The sequence below is a fragment of the Mustela nigripes genome, chromosome 6 (assembly GCF_022355385.1).
Source record: "Mustela nigripes isolate SB6536 chromosome 6, MUSNIG.SB6536, whole genome shotgun sequence".
In the NCBI taxonomy this organism is placed as follows: domain Eukaryota; kingdom Metazoa; phylum Chordata; class Mammalia; order Carnivora; family Mustelidae; genus Mustela; species Mustela nigripes.
This window is the reverse complement of record NC_081562.1, coordinates 80,371,562-80,392,156: the sequence shown is the minus strand read 5'-3', so window position 1 is coordinate 80,392,156 and position 20,595 is coordinate 80,371,562. Positions and strand designations below refer to the sequence as shown.

Here is a 20,595-nt window from a genome sequence, read left to right as displayed (position 1 = left end):
AATTTCTTGTTTTTGTCTATGTGTCTTCAAATTGTTGGCAGGTAATTCTAACAACTGTCATTGCAGTGTTGGTATCTTTTGATTTTCTTTTCATTAAATTTGAGAGCTTGGTTCTGATACGGCATATGATTTTCAGTTGAAACCTTGTTTTCCATTTTTGAAATGAAACATTTTTCTATAATGTTCTGAGACTTGTGCCTTACTTAAATTCCTGGTTTTAGCTATTTTCTGTGACATTAATCTGGTAAGAAATGTGAAGGTATCATTTGTTACTTACAGGTGGAGGAGGTTCCCCACTTGGCCTTCTATTGAGAACTGAGGGGGGGCTTGTATTATTTTTGGATGCGGGTGGTAGTTCCAACTCCCCACATGGTTCTACTGATACTGCATTTGGCGTGGTCTCGTTACTGCTGGGTGATGGTGAAAGTCCTGACTCTCCACTGCATCTTCTCTGACACCATCCCAGTGGAGAAGGGGCAGTACACTTTGTAACTGCTGGATGGGGGTGGAAGTCCAGGCTCTGCCCCAGTGTGTTCTCCACTGATGCCATCAGGGGCCTTGTTACTAGCTGACTGAGTTTAAAGTCTTGGTTCTCTACTTGGCCTTTTCTGTCACCACCCTAGTGGAGGTATTGGGTGCCTTAAGAAGGTAGAAATCTAGGCTCCCCACAAGCTTTACTGTCTGTTTGGGGATGGGGCCAGGGTTTTTTTGTTTTTGTTTTTTTTTCCCTGTGATGTTTGTTAGGAATAGAGTGGTTATTCTCTAAAAGTTTTTCTTTCATGAATCTTCCACTTCCTGGCCCTTAGCTAGAGAGCAAGCTTTTGTAAGAAGATATCTATAGCTATATCACATATTTTTATTCTTTCTTTTTCTTTTTCTTTTTTTTTTTTTTTTTTTCTGTACTCACTAGTACCCCAGGTTGCTGGTTTCCTCAATGAAATCTGGGATATATGAGACAAAAAGAAAACCTAGGAAACCACCACCTTAGGTTGTAAGGTTTCTCAGTGATTTTCTTTCTTTACTCCATATTTTTAGACCGTTCCTATGTCTGTTTTACAATATAATGTTTAGTTTTCCTCAGTGAGAGGAATAGGAAAAGCATGAGACTCTATCTTTTGGGGGCCCGATGTCATGTCCATAATTTTGGAACTTTATTTTCACTGGGCCCCATGTGGCTCTTCTCTGTGCAGGTACCTGGAACTGGAGAGCAGCGGCCATCGGAATGAAGTCAGACTGCATTACCGCTCAGGCAGTCACCACCCGCACACAGAAGTCTTTCCGTACATTTTGGCTGATGACAAGTGGCACAAGCTCTCTTTAGCCATCAGTGCCTCCCATTTGATTTTGCATGTTGACTGCAATAAGTAAGTGAAATCTTCTCAGTTTATGAAGGGGAAGATTCTAAGAAATGACTGTTAATTCACACTGCTTATCTGATATTTCCTTTCTATAGAATATATGAGAGAGTGGTAGAAAAGCCCTCCACAGACTTGCCTCTGGGCACAACATTTTGGCTCGGACAGAGAAATAATGCACATGGATATTTTAAGGTATGTTTTGGCTAAGGGCTGATGACAGCATAGAAATATAAATGCTTTCTCATGAGTTTGGAAAGTGATGTTTTGCTTTTTGTGGTGTGAAACAAAATAATACTTGGTTTGTATATTTTTTCTATTTTGTCTATTTTTTTTTTAACATAAGGGTTTTATTTAGCTCACCTACAGTGTTTTCTCTTTTTTCCTGAATAAGTTTGATCTTTGACTTTACACAGATGATCACAAAGTAGCAGTCAGGAAACTAACATATCATTGTTGAGGTTAGGGATTCAAAGTATTAAATACCTAAGATGTTAATTTATAAACAAACTGCCACTGAAACATCACCTTTGATGATACTTTTATAAGGTTGTTAGTAATAAGAGGGTTGAAGACTTCTCAATATTCACTATTCATGGTCTATATGTACTTCAGAAAGTGAAAGAAGAATACATATATATGCACAAATCTGTCAAAAACTAGGAAACAGTCATAATTTGTATCTTTGTTGTAGTGCCTATTTAGAGACACACTCCATAGAATTTAATCATTGTAGATGATCCAAAAGACATCTCGCTTAAATTTCTGTATCTTAAGGATGAAGAAATAAAGTCCAGAAAATTGCTTGACTGCAAACCGGTAGTATAATCATTTTCCTCCAGGGACTAAGACAGTGCTTATATCATTGAAGTGGCTCAGCGAATGGCTGTTAACAAGAATAATGGGTTCTGTGTCCAACTCATGGATTTCTGGGTAGAGTGGGTACCAGTGATTTTGAAGTTGTGTTCTAAGTACGTGTTTCTGGGAAGGTGTTTTTCAGACTTATTAAAACTGTTTGTTACCTGGAAACCGGGTGCTTTCTATGTGCTATTCCGGAATCTTAGTCTTCCTGGCCTTGAAGTAGGCTTTTTTTTTTTCCTTTTACTTGTGCATAAGCTGAATCAAAGGGGTTAAGTGGCTTGCCCAAAGCTTGCCATGAGGAATCGACTCCATGCTCATAGATCCTAAACAATCAGTGCCTTTTTTTTTTTTTGCCACATATGGGATGGCAAATCTGTAGGTGTCAATACTCTCCTCTATTTAATCATGGCAGTCTTTCCCGTGGGGCCCAGAAGTGGCCTTAGAATCCTTCTCACATGTCCGTTATTCCTAGTACTTCTTTAGGGGTCATAATTTTTACTGTAGATTGTGAGTGGTGTCCAGTGGAGTTGTACAGTGCACACACTGTTTAACTGTACATGGTAACCTTGTTTTCATGTTGCTGCTTCCAAGTGATAAGGAGTTTGTATAGAAGTTGCCTTTTTAATCCAAACCCCAAGCAAACAACAGATCCAGCAATTCCACACAGTATACTAAAATATTTACCATTCATATTGACATTCTTCATATACTCTGCTATTAATAAAACACATAGGAGATATAGGCCAATATTTGGTTATTTTGTAGGTACATTCAAAATTATCTTGATAATATGCTGGTACTGTCACCCTGTCATTAGACATTCTGTTTGCATTTTTCAGAGGAAAGAAGTGAAATATTAATTAAAAATGTATGTAAAGTTGATGAAGGAAGAGAAGGATGGTAGATGAAAGGGACAGCTGGAGTGCGTCTGATGAGGTTATTTTTGAGTTACCATTGGCCTTTGCTTTAAGAGCTCAGGAAGGTGGAAGGTAATTAAGCCTTAGCGACTAAGGATACATGTAAATTTTACATACAGACATGTGATGTGGCCCTCTGTAATAAATGGGTCATTTGTAGCTGGAATGTTTAAAAATTTCATGCTAAACTTTCCATGCTCCTAAGCACTTGTCACTAAGTCTTGTGGCAGCTGTTTAATGAATCTGTTGTCCTTTATAAATTGAGAAATTAGTTCTGAAAGATCTGACTGAAAAATGAGAAATGCTCAGATGAGTACTGCACTTATGACTCGTTTTTCTATCTTTCTTTTTGATGGCTGCAGTTAGTTTAAAATTGGTATCAGTTTCACTGTTGCTGAAACCAGAAGTGATTTTCGGGTTGGTATTTAAAGGTCATTTTCAAGCCTTTCTCCAGTGGCTAAGTAAAAATAACTTCTCAAAACAACATGACTATTCCCTCTTAATTATATCTTGACATTTAATCTTAAGGCTTTAAAAATATTACCAATAGGAGAGTACATGGGTAATCATCTATTTTGCCTGATGTATTTCTTTCCCTTTGGTTTGAAGTAGAAGTAATGTATTCAAAAAGATGTTGTCGGGGATCTTGGTGCATCTATCTTATAAATGTTTTCCTTCATGAACTTGACTGTTGAACATAATTTGGGTAGATGGAAGTAATATGTCTTTTTAAAAATTTTTCACACACAGGGTATAATGCAAGATGTGCAATTACTTGTCATACCCCAAGGATTTATTGCTCAGTGCCCAGATCTTAATCGCAGTAAGTCCATTAGTTTTTGTGCTGTGTGATAAAAAAGTGCATTTCTTCCTTAATTTTGTCCAGAATGTCAGTTTGAAATCGGAGGTCCCATACATTAGTTGTCAGCCTGGACTTAACTAGATTGACCTCCTTATAAACACAACTTGATCAATGTACTGTTTGTGATTTCAGCCTGTCCAACTTGCAATGACTTCCATGGACTCGTGCAGAAAATCATGGAGCTGCAGGATATTTTGGCCAAAACATCAGCCAAGGTAAAAGCTACTTAGAAATACAGTGCAGGGAGCTCAGGAATCCTTGAGGTTCTTTACAGTTTATTTTATATATATATAACCACAAATGTTCACCTTTGAGACTTTTCTTATTCTACACTGTTGCTGGGATTGAATCTAAATCTCTGCTCAAGGAGAGGGCTTATAAATATTCAAATCCTAGCCTTCTGTGTAACAAATGATTCGGTAAATCAGAAATGAGGCAGATTACCTGATTTTCACATTGCTTATTGCGGTAGAATTTATTGTTTATTTTAGTTTTTTTATTATTTATTTTTACTTAGTTTTTCTTTGTAAGGATGGAGGTGAGGAGGCATTGTGAAGAATATGGACCCTAGAATTACGTCAAGGGAATGGTCCCACAGATGCTTTCTACCACTGTGTTGCTGTTGTAGATTATTCACTTCCCTGAGCATGTGTCAAGTTTCCTTGCAATTTCACCAGGCTATTGTTACCTTTCATAGTAGTTACTAAGAACCTGCAAGTTGTCTCCTATATCTATGATTCATTTCTGACACAACAAATTCTGAGATTTGTTTCTTTACTTGAGTAAGCATGTTCATAAAATTAAACATTTTTAAAAATGGAAAACCCTTCTCTGCAGTGTGAGTGATGCCGTTTTTACCTAACCCCCATTTATATCTTGTAAATCATGCTGTTGTTTTGTTTTTTTTTTTTTAATCCAAAAGCAGGAATGAAATTTACCTTAAAAAGAAGAGGGAAAAAACTTTTCTTTTAAAGTATATATATATAATATATATATTTAATATATCGATGACCATAATAGATGGGCCCAGCCATCATTACTGCTATATGCAGAAAAATTCCGATGCCTACTGAAGTATTTTTCCTTTCTGTGTTGCTGGAATGGTGAACACTGTGAACCCCTTCCTTTGTGCCACAGCTGTCTCGAGCTGAGCAGCGAATGAATAGGTTGGATCAGTGCTATTGTGAGAGGACCTGCACCATGAAGGGAACCACCTACCGAGAATTTGAGTCCTGGACAGACGGCTGTAAGAACTGCACGTGCCTGGTATGGCTTCCTCTGAGAGTTCAGATGAAGGGAACTCAGATGCCCCCACTCTTTAAAAATTTATTAAAACAATGTAATCATGAAAATTTCAAGACCCATTTCCTCCAAGACACAACACTAGCCAACCCGGTCAAATCTAAAGAACTGTGTGTTGCATTATTAAAGATACTTTCTAGCCTATAAAGATGATTATGGTTTAGGAATGCTATAAAGCTTAAGTTTATTGGTGCACACACGAAGTTAACAATTTAAATTGGGTTAGCGAAGGTGATTCCCAAAGGATTCTATCCATTTTCCTTAACATTTCAAGGGATTTTCCCCTCATGGGTTTATTACTGCATTTAAATAAAACTAAATTATATGCAGTATGAAATATTGTCACCAGATTGAGCCATACAAACAAGTAATGGAATTTACCTTAGCAATCTTTAAAGGTTTGCTAATGTGGTGGAATAAGAATTAGATAATTTAAATAAATATGATTTCTCTAATTGCATACTCATAAAGTAGAAATATTTAACACATTACTATTTTAAAAATAGATTCATTTTCCAAGAAAAGGTCAAGACTAGTTTGGTTTTTAAATTTTAAATTTCACATGAATTCATCAGTTTAAAGTCATTTACTGGAAAGAGACCAGAGGTCTCTGTGAATTAGCCTTTTAAAAAAATTTCTTAAGTTTGTTCAAAAAACAGAATTTCATGTATTAATGTTAAAGTCATGAGATAGTCATGTGTGTGTGCATGCATCATATGACTTCTGTTTGGGAAAATACAATGTTTCCACCAAAATTATAGCATTTACCAATGCAGTAAAACCTTCCCACCTTGTTAAATGGGGACAAAAATCAAATTGAGTAAAATGCAAGATATGTATAGTGAAGTCAATAAGGTGACTAGAAAAACAGCTAGCTGCCTGGGAGTTCTGCTTGACCATTGGGAAATGAATTTCTTGCCATTCTGTTTGCCGTTTGGTGCTGCCTTGTAGTGGTGCTTAAATATCCATGGGAAGATACTGGGTCCCGAGACTAGGTCTGCAGGAGGGCAGCAGCTATTTGAGAAATCCCCTGGCTTGTGGATACTCACTTTGTGCATAATCTGGGCAGACATGAGGCTTACCCCTAACTTGCTATTTCGTTGTCAGTGTGTGCTCCTCCCTCCATCCATGTTCTCATCCTTCTAACTCCAGAAGGGGGAGAACTCTAGGGTGTGTAGCATCATCACTGGACAGAAGATGGGAGCTAATCACCAACTGTGTTAGGACCCAATTCGTATTACTGTAGGTCCCTGTAGTATGGGTTTTACTGTGTAATAAACACAAAGAATAGTAGTATTTATGGCATTTTATGTGAAGAGTTTGAAATTTAGGATTAAAAAGTACTTTCAGGCTATCACACTGCAACTTGGAAATTTTTTAAATATTGCTTTCTTCTCAGAATGGAACCATCCAGTGCGAAACTCTGATCTGTCCGGTTCCTGACTGCCCCCTTAAGTCGGCCCTTGCATATGTGGATGGCAAGTGCTGTAAGGAATGCAAATGTGAGCATAACTTTTATGTTGAATATTTTGTTTTGGCAAAAACAAATCTTCTATTAATAAATACTTACTCATTATTGATCTGGGCACCCTAAAAAGTTTTTAGAAATGATGTGAATTGGAAGAATACCTTCTCTACTTTGGTTGATCAGTTCTTTTCCATTTATAAATGTTATACTCTTATTTAACAGGAAAGTTTTTTCTTAGAGGAATCTGTTCTGTATAGTGACAACAGTAGGAAAGATCTGTAAGGAACTTAGCGGTAGGCATTTCTCTCATTGCACCACTTGATACCCATACCTGCAGAATAGATGAAGAATGGTCCACACTCAGCCACCCGGACGGAGGAAATCCACGATATAAGTGAGCTTTGAGAGCATGTTTATTATAGGATTGTCCAGTGTGGACGGGGCCATGGTGTCAATTCATGAAAAAAGGGCTCAAACCCTTGAGTGGGGAAGCTTTTTGACCTTCTTAGTCCCGTGGGGTTCACTTCAGATGTCAGGAAATGCTCTCTGAATTTGTAGTTGTCTCAAAGTAGGTTCTATATCATTCCTTCAGTAGGAAATCCTTGCATTTACGTCACTTACGCTTTAAAAGACTATCCTTAAATTCTTGTTAAAAGAAGCATTTAAAATTTAGCTATTTTTGTCCAAAGGAATAGGAAGCTATGTAAACGGAAATGTGATAAAGTTTGTAGAATATGCAGGGCTGTGTGAAGGCAGTATCATCAAAGACGCATGCGCAAAGGCAGAGAGGTGGGGGAGGGGAGGGCTAGGGTGAGGGAAAGAGGAGCTAAGAATGAATGGTTCATTCCTTTTGATGGGGCTTTTGTTCGCGGTGCTCCGTTTACCACTGCCTTGCCCGACTTTTGCCTAAGCAGTGTGCAGGGTGCTGTTGCTGGTGAAAATGACGAGTTCTCAGGAAAAAATCAGGAAGTCGCTTTGTAGCCCATTGATTTAATTCCCTCGGGAGCTCATTTATATTTAGTTTTATTAGACTTTTCATTGAAGCCAGTCCATTTCACGAAAGTGTATTAGCCTAGTCAGATAGGTTTGGCTGATCCAGGAAGGACTGAATGCATTTTTTCTTACACGTGTCACTAGCTAATTTCCTCAGTGAGGAGTCATCTGAGTTTTTCTTGAACTTAACCTTAGTATCGGAAAGTTGGTGGTGATGTTCAATAGTTTTCTTTGTAGATAGACACAGGAGGAAGGGCCCTTTCTAGGGCTTTATATTCATAACACAGCAATAGCTGGAATCAGACTTTTTGCTCTTCTTTTATCCTTCTTTGCACACATACTTCTGCACTGTTACCCCTGAATATAGTAGATTTGCATTAAGTGATGTCAGTTTTATTAGAGGCAGGCTGATTGAAATAATGGACCGTCATGATAGAGGCATTAGTCAGAAGTAGTGAATTTCAATTCTGATTTTACCATTTGTCTCTGTTACCAGTAGTCAGCTGCCTACTAAATCAGACAATGCTTGAAATCTTCCCAACAACATGCAGTTAGACTTAATGAAATGGTAAAATATTTTGAGATTTATTAATGCAAAGTGCTTCTGGCAGACTTCAGCATTAATGATTGAAAATTGACTGTGTTTGTCTCATAGATCATAGAGAAAGCTGCAAGTAAGTAATCAGTGAGGGGACCACGATACCACTGAATAAATGCCAAAATTATTTATTTGAGTCTTTCATTTTCTGTGGTTAAAAGTATTAAGGATAAAGTGACTTTATTTTTCTGGTTCTAGTCAGTGAAGCAGTGCCATTGAATATAAAGGATTTGTGCCTGTATTTGTTTGTATGTTGAGTATTCCAAGTATGTCTCATTCTGATGAATTCAACATTTTACAAGAGCTAGCAAGAAATTTTCTGTAAACACCCACAGAATTTTTTTTTTCCTAAGGGAACTAAGCATTTAGTTCATACGGTAAATACTCTTAAAGATTATTTGGGAATGTGTCTCTACAAGCGCAATTTAAAAACCAGTCAGTCAAAATATTTCAGGAAATGTGCTTGTGAAAAGTTTACAAAAACTTATTTTATAAAAGGAAAGGTAACATTTAAACTAAATTTAATAATCAGTAACTGACTTGCTTAGATTATTCAGATTTTCATATGTGCAGAGTGAGAGAAGCAAATAGTTACATCAGAATGAGTGTGTGTCTCTCTATAATATATGATAGTCTTATTTTCTTATGTTAGTGTTCCCAGTATTATCATTGTTCTACTTTATGAGAACTTAATTTCACAACGCAGAGTACTAACCACTATACGATCACGGCGAGAACTTAATTTCAGTGGAGCATGAATTAAGCTTTATGTTTTTTACTTTTTAAAAGAGAACCATAAGCCTTCCTCTTAGACCTTGAGCTCATCCTGTCTTTGCAACTCTGTTGCTCAAAGGCCTTTTTAAGGACATAAAATTAAAAAAAAAAAAAAAAATATATATATATATATATATATATTTAGTGAGACTGGTTTAAAAAGATTAATCACTTGTTTCCAAAGTCCTTGGAAGGAAAAACATATAACGTAACTGCTGAATTTGACTGCCAAGATTGAAATGAACAAAAGAAGTGCAAGTGGCCCGCGGTCTTTTGGTGTTCTTTATTGAATGCTTTCCGGCTCCCTTTAACAGAGTTGTTTGTGCAACCCTAAGCAGCCCTATTTTGCAGTCTGCTTTATATTTTCCCTCTGTAAATTCAGCTCCAGCTCTTTATCCAAATATAAATACTGGTGAATAGTAAAAGGGTTGTTGTTCTGGGAAAGAAGTCAAAGAGAATTAAGCCTGTCCCTTTTCTTTATTTTAATCTACATAAGAAAGTGTTGGAAGGAGGGGCTAAGCCTCTTCCTGCTCCTATCCCTGAGCTATTGTGGTGAAGTTCAACAGAGACAGAAGATCCAAAGGTAGGAATGCCAACACCAAATAAGTAAGGTAATAATAATCACAACTATAATGAAATCAAATTACTTCCATCAGTTAGAAGGCACAGAATTCTGCTCTTCATGTGAACTTTACAACAATTTTATAAGGCAGGCATTGCTTCTGTCTTCCTAGTAAGAGCAAGTACATGACTTGTCCATGAACACACAATTAGCTGTAAGTCTCAGAGACATTCCAACTGGAAGTGCTGTGCTTTTTGAGCCTACCTCCTTCTTTAAAACCATATGCCATAGGGATGCCTAGGAGGCTCAGTCAGTTAAGCATCAACTTTTGATTTCTGCTCAGGTCATGATCTCAGGCCCTGTGCTCAACACAGAGTCTGCTTTTTCTTTTTCTTCTGCTCCTCCCCTCTCTTCCTCTCTCTCTCTCTCTCTCAAGTAAGTAAATAAATACATAAAAAATCTTTTTTAAAAAAACCAACTATCTGGTACAATTAATTTAAGTGATCTACTTTTATCCACTGGTAACTAAGCTTACCATGCAAAACCACTGGGAGTCCTGGGTGACTCTAGGCCATGGTGCAAAGTATGCAGGATTTGCCTCCATCCCTCTCACTTCTCCATTTTCAGCCACAGTCACCACATCCTAGTCACAGGCTCTCAGCTAGCTAACAAAGAGACTGACTGACACAAATTCAAGATAACTTGGGAAAATGTAAAGTTTAAATATTTTGGAGTGACTTTAACTCTGAAATAGGATGAGGCCCAACCAATTAAAATATGTAAAATCTCAGCCCAGGTTAAGAAAACAAAAAGAACTGTCAGAAAATAATTGATGAAAGTTTTAGCAAACAGAAAGTTATTGAAAGTCACTGAAATTTTAAAAAAAATTAAAGATTCAGTTTTGAACAGAGAGCTCTGTTTCACAGAGAAGGTGATTCATGAAAATAGGGAATCTGAGGCAATCTGAACTAATACTTTAATGTCTTACAGAAGAGGCTATGTTTAAAACAATAACAAGGAAGACAGTTTTCCCTTCCTTTTCTGGAGAGGCATCAAGTATAGGAAATGTGAATGTGGCCACCAACATTGGTTGGTGCTTGTCTAGTACCGATAGTTATTTTTAATTAGTACTGCTTTAAAAAGTCTTGATTTATATGAATAAATTAAAATCATCCTTCCTTTGATTGAGCAAGATCAGAGTTTCAATATATAATATAGATTACATTTTAATATGCTCTGTGGTGATTAGACAACAGATTATATTAAACTTAATTTAAAAAGTCCTGTCTGCTTAGAAAAAATGAAGTTATTATAATGTCTTTGCATATCGAGTATTTAAGTATGTGGTTAATAGAGTTAGATTTTCTGGTTTGTATTCTGACTACCGCTTATTAGCTGTGCAACTTTGGTCAAATTACCAAAACTCTCAGAGTCTTCAGTTTCCTTTTCTATAATATTTGTATCTATTTTATATGGTTAGGGTGAGGACTGAATGAGTAAATACATGTAAAGTGGCTTGGAATAGGTGAGCTGTTATTACTGTTTTTGTTAAAGAACTCTGTGTTTTTATTCATGAATGTAGAAAGCAGTGAAACTATCTCATTGGGTCATAGATGTAAAGCCCCACAGGACCTTAAAGATCTTCCGAACAGTCATTTGCTTTGGGGAGGTAAAGCTTTATTATCTCTGTTTTACAGAGGAAAAATGAGGTCAGATGATTCTTCTGTGATCACACAGTTAGTATGTAAGGGAAGGTATTTTTTTTTTCCCCCAATTGTGTTTTGATATAAGATACTACTCTCTTCAAGGCACTCTTTTCCTCAGTATTTTGGATAAGTCTTGACCAAGGTTGACAGTAAGAACCAATTTATCATGCATTATATATTCTTTTATGTCTGATTTCTTTCCTTCAAAATCCTGTTTGTGAGATCCATCCATATTTTTGCATGTAGATATCAGTTATTCATACTTATTGTGGTATATATTTCATTTTTGTTAATGTACCACAGTCCAGTTTATTATTGAAGGACAGTGGGCTGCTGTCCACTTTTGGCCTTTATAATTAGTCATTCTGTAAACATTATTTACATGCTTTTTGGTGTTATGCCTGCCTGATAAGTATATACCTGAGTAGAATTGCTTGTTCAGGGGTTTACTGTTTTATTTAATGACAAAACTGTTTTTTTGTGTGTGTTTTTTGTTTTTTAATTTAAAAATTTTTTTTAACATATAATGTATTATTAGCCCCAGGGGTACAGGTCTGTGAATCACCAGGTTTACACTTCACAGCACGCACCATAGCACATACCGGCCCCAATGTTCATAACCCCCCCCCCCCCCCCCCCCCCCCCCCCCCACCGCCCCCACAACCCTCAGTTTGTTTTGTGAGATTAAGAGTCTCTTACGGTATGACAAAACTTTTTAACCTTTTGTAAAATTGTTTTACCAAACTGTTTTCTGAAGTGGTTATACCAGTTATTCCATACCCTTACCCACATTTGGCATTTTTGATCTTTTTAATTTGAGGTTATGATAAATGATGTTGGTGCATGATTTCATATTATAGTTTAAATTTGCATTTCCCTGATGAATCATGAAGATGAGCAACTTTTCATATATTTATGGGTTATTTTCATTAATCTTAAATAATAGAAAAGAAAAGCAGATTATTTGTATATATACTCTGACTAGGAGATAGTCGTTTGGGAGGTTTAACTCTTTTATGTTCATGTTAGTGTGCAAATATGGATGATTCTAGCTGTGTCACTTAAAATGCATAGTAATGTGGGGATGGAGATTAAATGGCTGCCACTTAAGTAATCTGAAGTTTTTTTTTTTAAATGAATGACTGTCATAAAAATGATTCAGAGACTTCTGAATATGTAAATACAGGGATAAGAAATAAAGATCAGTGAGCTATAATTCACAAGGAGTTTCTTTGTTCTTAAAATAAAGAACACAATTTAAATAACATATATAGGTTACATTAAAAAACAAAATCATTTTGGAGCAACATAACCAATAAACTTAGCAGTCTATTCAGGAATGCCAGAGGCGTGGGAAATATGCAGTATGTGCTTGAGGTTCTTATGCATGAACACAATTATAAATTAGTTGGCATTACAGAGACACAAGGGGCTACATGACCAGAATGCCAGTGCTGATTGAGGGGATGTATGCAATAATGAAAAAGAGAAATAAGCATCAAAAGGAAGATGTTTTGTTTCACTATCAGATGCAGTATTTTTAAAAAGCTCCCCAAAAGTCTGTAGTTACTAGCGAACATTATGTCACAGCAAACACCTGAGTGAACTGAGGGCTAATGGTGTTACTGTAAATCATGTATACCACTCTCCCCGGAGCTACCCAGGTGTAATCTGAGACTCGCCCCTGTGAGCAGGAGACAAGGGGAGAGGGCAGAAAGAGACAGGCCACTCCAGGTTGGTAGGCAACAATGTTAATAATAGGGAACTTAGAGTTGAGGCAAGACTAACCAGATCCCGCACCTGCGCTCCCAGTCTTCCCGTACCTGCCCTCCCACCATCCAGTGTGGGAAAGGCAAACAACCCATATTCCAAGGACAGGGGAGGAGGTGAAGAGCCTCTGAATGCCTGGGTCCAGCTCATGGGTCAATTGGTAGTTATAGTTTTTTGATGAAGCTCCCCAACACTAGGTTTGGATTCAGTCTTTTCTCCCCCAAATTAACTTTATTTGGTATTTAAAAGAGTAGTGGATAAATCATAGAATGAATACACTTTTCTAATTCTATATGTATATGTGGAAAAAGCGCAAGAAAATAGTTCAATTGACTTATTCAAGATAATTAAACTTATTAAAGAGGAATCAGCTAAGTTTTAATAAAGAGACTTCGTCAAGATAATCCTATAGGCTTCTTAAACAGTATCATTAATTTTGTGCTAATACTTCTTCAGAAACTCCTCAAAAAAGCATCGGTCATGTTATCTTTTAAGCATTATAAAAGCTGATAAATCTCAAGTCAGTGGGAAAATACTGAACCGGCAATTTATTAATAAGCAAGAATAATTAACAATATAACCTTCAGATTAATGACTATACAAGACATCGCATGATACAGTTTAATGATCTTTAGAAAAACAAAAAATTTACTGTTATGAGTCAGCTGGTAGCAGAGTAGGGATGTTAGAAAAAGGCAGGGCAGAATCAGAGGGTGATGACGGTGTCACAATGATTTAGTTGCTGTGTCTTCCATGCTACAGTCCAGAGTCATAGAAGTTGTCTGACTCTACCAGTACAGCATTTTTAATGTTTTAACTAAAAATAATGTATGCATACAATAAATATTCCATCCATCTGAAAAGATGTAAAATAGAACATAAAAATCCCCCTATTTCTCCCTTCCCTCCCAAACTATCCTTCCAGATGATTCTCAGTGCACCCACTCACATATGCATGGTGTAGGCTTTGCATATATGGTAAATGATATCACACATTTTCCTGGACATTATCTTGGAGATTTTCCATATCAATTAACTTTTTAAGGGACTGCATATCACTCCAGTGTATAATTTAGTATAATTTTACTTTTTCTCCATCAAAGGATATTTCAGTCACTTCTGATTTGTTGTTTTCTTATTAAAAATAATATTCCAGGATGTCATTTTAAGTAATCTTGGTGCATTTTTATATGGCTTTATCTGCAGGGTACATTGCTAATGATGGAATTGCTGAGTCAAAGTTTATGGTGCTTTTAAATATTGCCAGCTCTTACCAAATCATTCCAAAAACAGGTCTTGGGTGATTTCCCTTTTAAGAAGGAGCACTAGTTGGCAGTGCTGAGGGAAACCTGAAAACACCACTTGTACCTGACAGGTCATCAAGGTGGCTCCTTTGTATCCAGCAACCTTGACAAGGTACTAGCAATCAGTGGGAAATCCTTCAATGAGAGATAGTCTATGGCAGCATCAACTTTCTTGTTTTTACCACAGTGTCATCTGGTGAGCCCATATGCAATTATTGTTGAAGTTAATTGCTGTTCTGCATCTTCAGTAAATTCCATAGATGGCATAAGAGAATACTGAATTTATTTATTCTGAAATGAGAGTAGTTTTCCAGAAGACATAACATGGGGGACGGCCCTCTGATTCTGAGGCATTATGCTGTGCCTATTTAATCCTGTTTTATTTTAAAATAATAGAGAGTACTCAGCCTCTAGGTCTATACTCGGAATTATAATTTCTCTTCATTATTAAGATTCTTGAATAAATGTATTTTGTGGATTTTTATTATTTTTCATGCCCCATTACATTTTCTCAAAAGAATTTCTCTGCCCATCTAATGACATTGCTTAAAAGGCCTAAAACTCTTCAGAAGAAAGCTTTATGCAAATCTGTCTGTAATAATCATTAAATCATACTGCCTGGCACAACTCTAGGAGACTGAAAATGGGGCTCTTTAGGTGATCAGGAGGCTAGTCTTCCTTAGTGGTGTAAGGATTTCAGTGAAAGGATTTCAGATTTATACCCAAGCAAAAGAACGATAATCTAGATATCATTCATATGAGACTCAATTTATTTATTTATTTATTTATTTTTTTTTTTTTAAGATTTTTTATTTATTTATTTGACAGAGAGAAATCACAAGTAGGCAGAGAGGCAGACAGAGAGAGAGAGAGAGGGAAGCAGGCTTCCTGCAGAGCAGAGAGCCCGATGCGGGACTCGATCCCAGGACCCTGAGATCATGACCTGAGCCGAAGGCAGCGGCTTAACCCACTGAGCCACCCAGGTGCCCCGGGACTCAATTTAAAAGAGAAGAAAAACACTTATCTTAGGCAGAAAAATGCAACTTCTTACCTGAAGTGTTGTTAGGTAATTGTTTTAAAAATGAGCTCATTTTCTTCTCAGTAGAGATCGTACAAAATGGCATTTTGAAATTAGAATAGGAAAAATAAGATGTGTGCAATTTAAAGCATCTTACAAGTTGACTTTGGCCATCCTGTAGGAAGTAGTAACTCCGGAAGAACAACTGCATAGAAAAAGGAAATGGACATCATACTGACCATCACAGAAGAGAGCCCAGCACCTACCACCCCCAGCAAAATGTGTAAAATAGCCACTCAGCTGCTCTGGGCTCCCCAGTGGCTGCCTTGAATACTTGATGTGGTCTGTGTTCTCCAGGATATATTTACAGATTGTATAAAATTAGCATAGATTAAAAATTACATGAAGAAAACACTATGATACAGGAGTTCAGTGTGAGAAAGGGTCAGAAAGGAATTTTCTCTTTTTAGAGTTTAGAGATGGTTTTGTGATAGAGTACAGTTCAGGCATGTTTCTTTTTAAGCAAAAGCTGGCCCCAAATTCAAAACTATTTAACTATAAAAATGCACATGAAATGGCTTTAAAAAATTGTTCTGAAGTTAGTGGGGCTAAGAATGGAACTTGGGAATGTTAGGCCTGTAAAATATCTATTCGTTGGAATGGCTGCTGTAATCCAATGCCCTGTGCCTCGAATATTCTACCCACACTATATGTCTGAGAGCCTTTGCCTGTATTTTGCTTCTGAATGCCAGCAGGTCCTAGTCACACCTTCTTCCCTCCAGCCACTGAAACTGTTGCCTTGTATTGGGGAACTGGCTATGTGGTCTCTGGAGCTTGGGCCAAAGCCATGGGCCATACTAGATTTTTAAAACTTGAGGCTCGGCAGCAAAAGAAATGAAATCTAGCCATTTGTGACGACGTGTATGGAACTAGAGGGTATTACGCTTAGTGAAATAAGTCGATCAGAGAGAGACAATTATCATATAATCTCCCTGATATGAGGAAGTTGAGAGGCAACGTGGAGAGTTTGGGGAGTAGAAAGGAATAAATGAAACAAGATGGGATCCAGAGGGAGACAAACCATAAGAGACTCTTAATCTCGCAAAACAAACTGAGGGTTGCGGCGGGGAGGGGGATAGGGAGAGGGTGGTGGGATTATGGACATTGGGGAGGGTATGTGCCATGGTGAGTGCTGTGAAGTGTGTAAACCTGGCGATTCACAGACCTATACCCCTGGGGCTAATAATTCAATATATGTTAATTTAAAAAATAAAAAATTAAAAAAAAAAAGACTTGATGCTTGGATCTTAGGTTTATTGTTTGTTTTATACTTTAGTTTCATTGATAGTGTACAAAAAACTTTGGGCTGGCAGGCTTCAGAATGGCCCTCACTTATAAATTTTACTTAAAGTTGTAAAGAGATATCTCACAACACTTGTGTAACAAGCTTAGTAACTCAGGAAAAAGAATTTGAAGTCCACCTACCATAATGGACAGCACACACATATAATATTTATGATTTTAGCCATTGGAAAGTGACCCAATACTCCATGACACATACATTGATAATTTTGCTGAGACCTGAATTTCTGTCTAACGAGCTGTGAGGTCTGCACGCAGGAGCACATCATTGAGCTCAGAGCTTCTCAAAAATTAGTGGGAATATGAATCACCTGGGGATCTTGTTAACATGAAAATATGATTCAGTGGTTCTGGGGTGGAGCCCGAGAGTTTGCCTTTCTAACCAGCTCCAGGGCAGTGGCAACCCTGCTAGGACATGGAAGGCATGGTGAGTAGCGAAGACTTAGCTAGTGGCGGAGTTGTCCTTGTTGCCCCATCTCTCCACAGAGCTTTCTTCTCTCTCGAATCTCGAATGTGCAGGAAGGTCTCCGAATACCTGCTTTCGGATTTATGATTTAAGCTAACATTTACTAAGTATATTCTGAGTGGGAGAACTTAACACGAATTATTTCTCCTGCTTGTTACGAAGACGAGGAAACCAAAGCTTAGGAATGTTCTTTTACTTGCCCCAGCGGATGTAGCCAGGAGAGGGGTGGCACCACATGTGGTGGATTTCAGAGGCTGCCTCATGTGATGAGTAACATATTAGTGGAAACAGAACGTCGGTTTGAATGGAGAAGCACACAATTTATGATGTTCAGGAGATAGCACCAACCGCATGATCAAAGGATCTATAAATTCTTAGGAAATACAATTTTAGGATTATCATTATTATTTCTCTGTGCAGTGAAAAAGGCGACAAAAAATGTAAACTTGTACTCATCACTAAAGTGAAGTATGTGTGTCTGTTACAGGAGGCACAACTTGCCATTACTTTGTAGTACCTCATGTATGGAACAAAAACTGTTGATTTTGATCATCCAGGAAAGGAATCTCAAAAGCAAATGCCTTCTGGTTGGGTTTTTATTTGATTTTGGTAAAGAAAGAACAGGAGAAGCATGTTGAATTAAAACTTAAAACTATCTTGGGGTGCCTGGGTGGCTCAGTGGGTTAAGCCTCTGCCTTCGGCTCAGGTCATGATCCTGGAGTCCTAGGATCGAGTCCCGCCTCAGCAGGGGGCCTGCCTCTCTCTCTCTCTCTCTCTGTCTCTCTCTCTGTCCACCTCTCTGCCTACTTGTGATCTCTGTCAAATAAATAAATAAAATCTTAAAAAAAAAAAACAAACTTAAAACTATCTTAAATGGAATTCTTATAAAAGTCAGTGATCATGGAGAATTCTTCTCCTCGGTCCCCAGATCTTTTTTGTTTTTTGAAGTTTTCTTTGGGTTTTCATTAGATGTGGTCTCTTTCTAAATGCACTTGGTGGAAAAATTCACATGGGTCTGATTTCCCAGGGTTTTTGAAGCTTGCTACTGTCTCTTAAGATATATAGTTCTAGTTTATGCCAGGTGGCCATGCTGAGATGGATTGTGCTGTCTTGATGTTAAATTAAACTGTTCTCATGCAACTTGTAACTATGCATGTCCCAGATACACTGATGTCTGGTTTTTTTATTGTAAGAGTAAGAAGATTAATAAAAGCAACCCAGTACTAGAAAACGTTAGAACAATGCATTTTCCATGAGCTTAAATTCCTTAATTTAAAGGAATTTTCTCCTTTGCAAAAATGCTCCCATTTACCTGTGTCTTTAGAGTTGTGTTTCCTGCCTCTTGATTCCTGAATCTATTTCAGAGATAGTGATCCAGGAGGAGGTAGTGAGCCAGCACGAATGTCCCTTGCAGTGCTGAAACCCAGTGTGTGTAGACTGTCCTGGATATTATCTCAGTTTTAATTCAACCTATTCCAATCTTTTTTGGCCAATTTAAGGTCCCCATAATTTATGGTAGCATTATTTGTAAGAAGACATGTGACACAAACTTTATTTATTTGCCTGAGTTCTTACTGTTATATCGGGAAGCTAATTCTCTATGATGTTTGGAGGAAGAGGGGGAAAAATGCTGTGTGTAACACATTCTCTTCACATTATTTTGTGGGTAAGTGTCATGTTCCTAAACCAATAAAAGAATTGAGCTTTCTGATCACGAATTAGGTCATTGCACAGCAAGCAGTCTTATGAAATTTCCCATTTATGTCTATGTGTGTAGTCTACCTCCAAAATTTCTCAGGCCCTGAATCTCAGAAATGTCACTTTTGTTTGTTGGTTGAAAAGAAGGGAGGGGGTGGGCTGGTATAGAACAAGATGGACACTGTGCTTGTTCACTGATTGGTTTCATTTGTTAATGTCCCTTCAAACCATGATTCCTAAGTGCTCAAGGACCTAGAGCTTGGGGAGATAGTCAGTAGAATGTGAAGTGGAATGTAAGAATTCGGTTAACTCTCCTGGCTGAGTCGGCCGTATGTCCACCAGTGAACCTAGACACTAGAGAGCTTGGAATAATTCTAGAAATAGTAGTATGGGGGTGATAGGTCCATGCATATAGAACTTGTACCTTACCAGTGAGTCTCCTCACTTGAAAAATAATAGTAAGAGCCTTCTGTGAATTAATCTCTTCTAGACACTGGGGATACAGTGGTGAACTGTAAGAACAGCAAATAAGATTGCTGTCTGCCCTTTAAGACACAATAATTAAGTTGGGAGATGGACATTAATCATATAATGATCAAATATGCATGCGGTGTTGCAGCAGTAGGTTGTTGATAAAGTGTCTGCAGTAACTGAACTTCATTAGCAAGGAGATCAGGGAAGGCATGCTTCAGAAAATGATGTTGCAGTTGAGAAAGGATGAACCAATAGCATTACATTAGTGAAGAGAAGAATGGTCAGGCTGAGCAAATGTAATATGCAAGGGCTCTGTATCAGGAGATGGGATGTTGTGAAAGAAAGCTGGTGTGGTTGGTGTGGTCCATGTGCGGAGAGTCAAGAACATGATGTGAAATGCAGCTGGAGAGGTAAGCAGGAGCCAAATTCAGGAGTTTTAGTTTTACCCTAAGTGCTAAGTGTACGAGTTACATATTTTAAGCAAGGCAGGTCTATTTTCGCTGTTATCCAGAGAAGAAATGATGGTACCTTCAATAGGTAGTGGTGCTAGGACGTTAGGTTCTGGAGATACTGTGAAGGTAGAGCTAATGGGATTTTCTGATAGCTTGGTATGGGTATGAGTAAAGAGAAGAGTGAGGGTGACTCCAAGGGCTTTGGATTGAGGAAGTAGAAGGATGAGGTTGCTTTTTACTGTGATGGGGAAGGCTGCTATGTGAGCTGTGTGTGGGAGAGTGATAAAATCAAAAGTTCAGTTTAGATATGTTCTGTTTAAGATGTGTGTTAGACACTTAAATAGAAATGCAGAGCAAACAGTTGTATATGTGAAACTATTTCTTACCTGTCCCAGAGGTAAGAAACAGAAGTAAAAATCTGGGTTGTTGAAATTATTTTCTATGTGTTTGTAGATAATTTGTATTTTTTAATTTTTCATGTAAATCATCCACTTTAAAATTCAGTTATTTGTATTTTTGCTTCCTGATTTGTAATAGCTCATTTTATAATAAAACTCATCATTATATGTTGCAAATGTATTTTCATAATATTGCTTCTTTTGTTGAGTGTTTTTCAATATAAAGGTTTAAAATTTTATGTAATTGAATCTTTC

The 20,595-nt window shown here is 37.4% G+C and overlaps 1 protein-coding gene across 5 annotated transcripts in view; it reads left to right on the top strand.

Moving 5' to 3' along the window:
- Positions 1–20,595, top strand: part of NELL2 (neural EGFL like 2) — a 400,918-nt gene that overhangs the window by 151,929 nt on the left and 228,394 nt on the right. For all 5 annotated transcript variants that reach the window (XM_059402952.1, XM_059402949.1, XM_059402951.1 and 2 more), the window contains exons 5-10: positions 1,191–1,364; positions 1,454–1,550; positions 3,884–3,956; positions 4,128–4,210; positions 5,133–5,261; positions 6,697–6,799. In XM_059402952.1, coding sequence (XP_059258935.1) covers positions 1,191–1,364; positions 1,454–1,550; positions 3,884–3,956; positions 4,128–4,210; positions 5,133–5,261; positions 6,697–6,799 — 659 coding nt within the window. The remainder of the gene's footprint in view (positions 1–1,190; positions 1,365–1,453; positions 1,551–3,883; positions 3,957–4,127; positions 4,211–5,132; positions 5,262–6,696; positions 6,800–20,595) is intronic.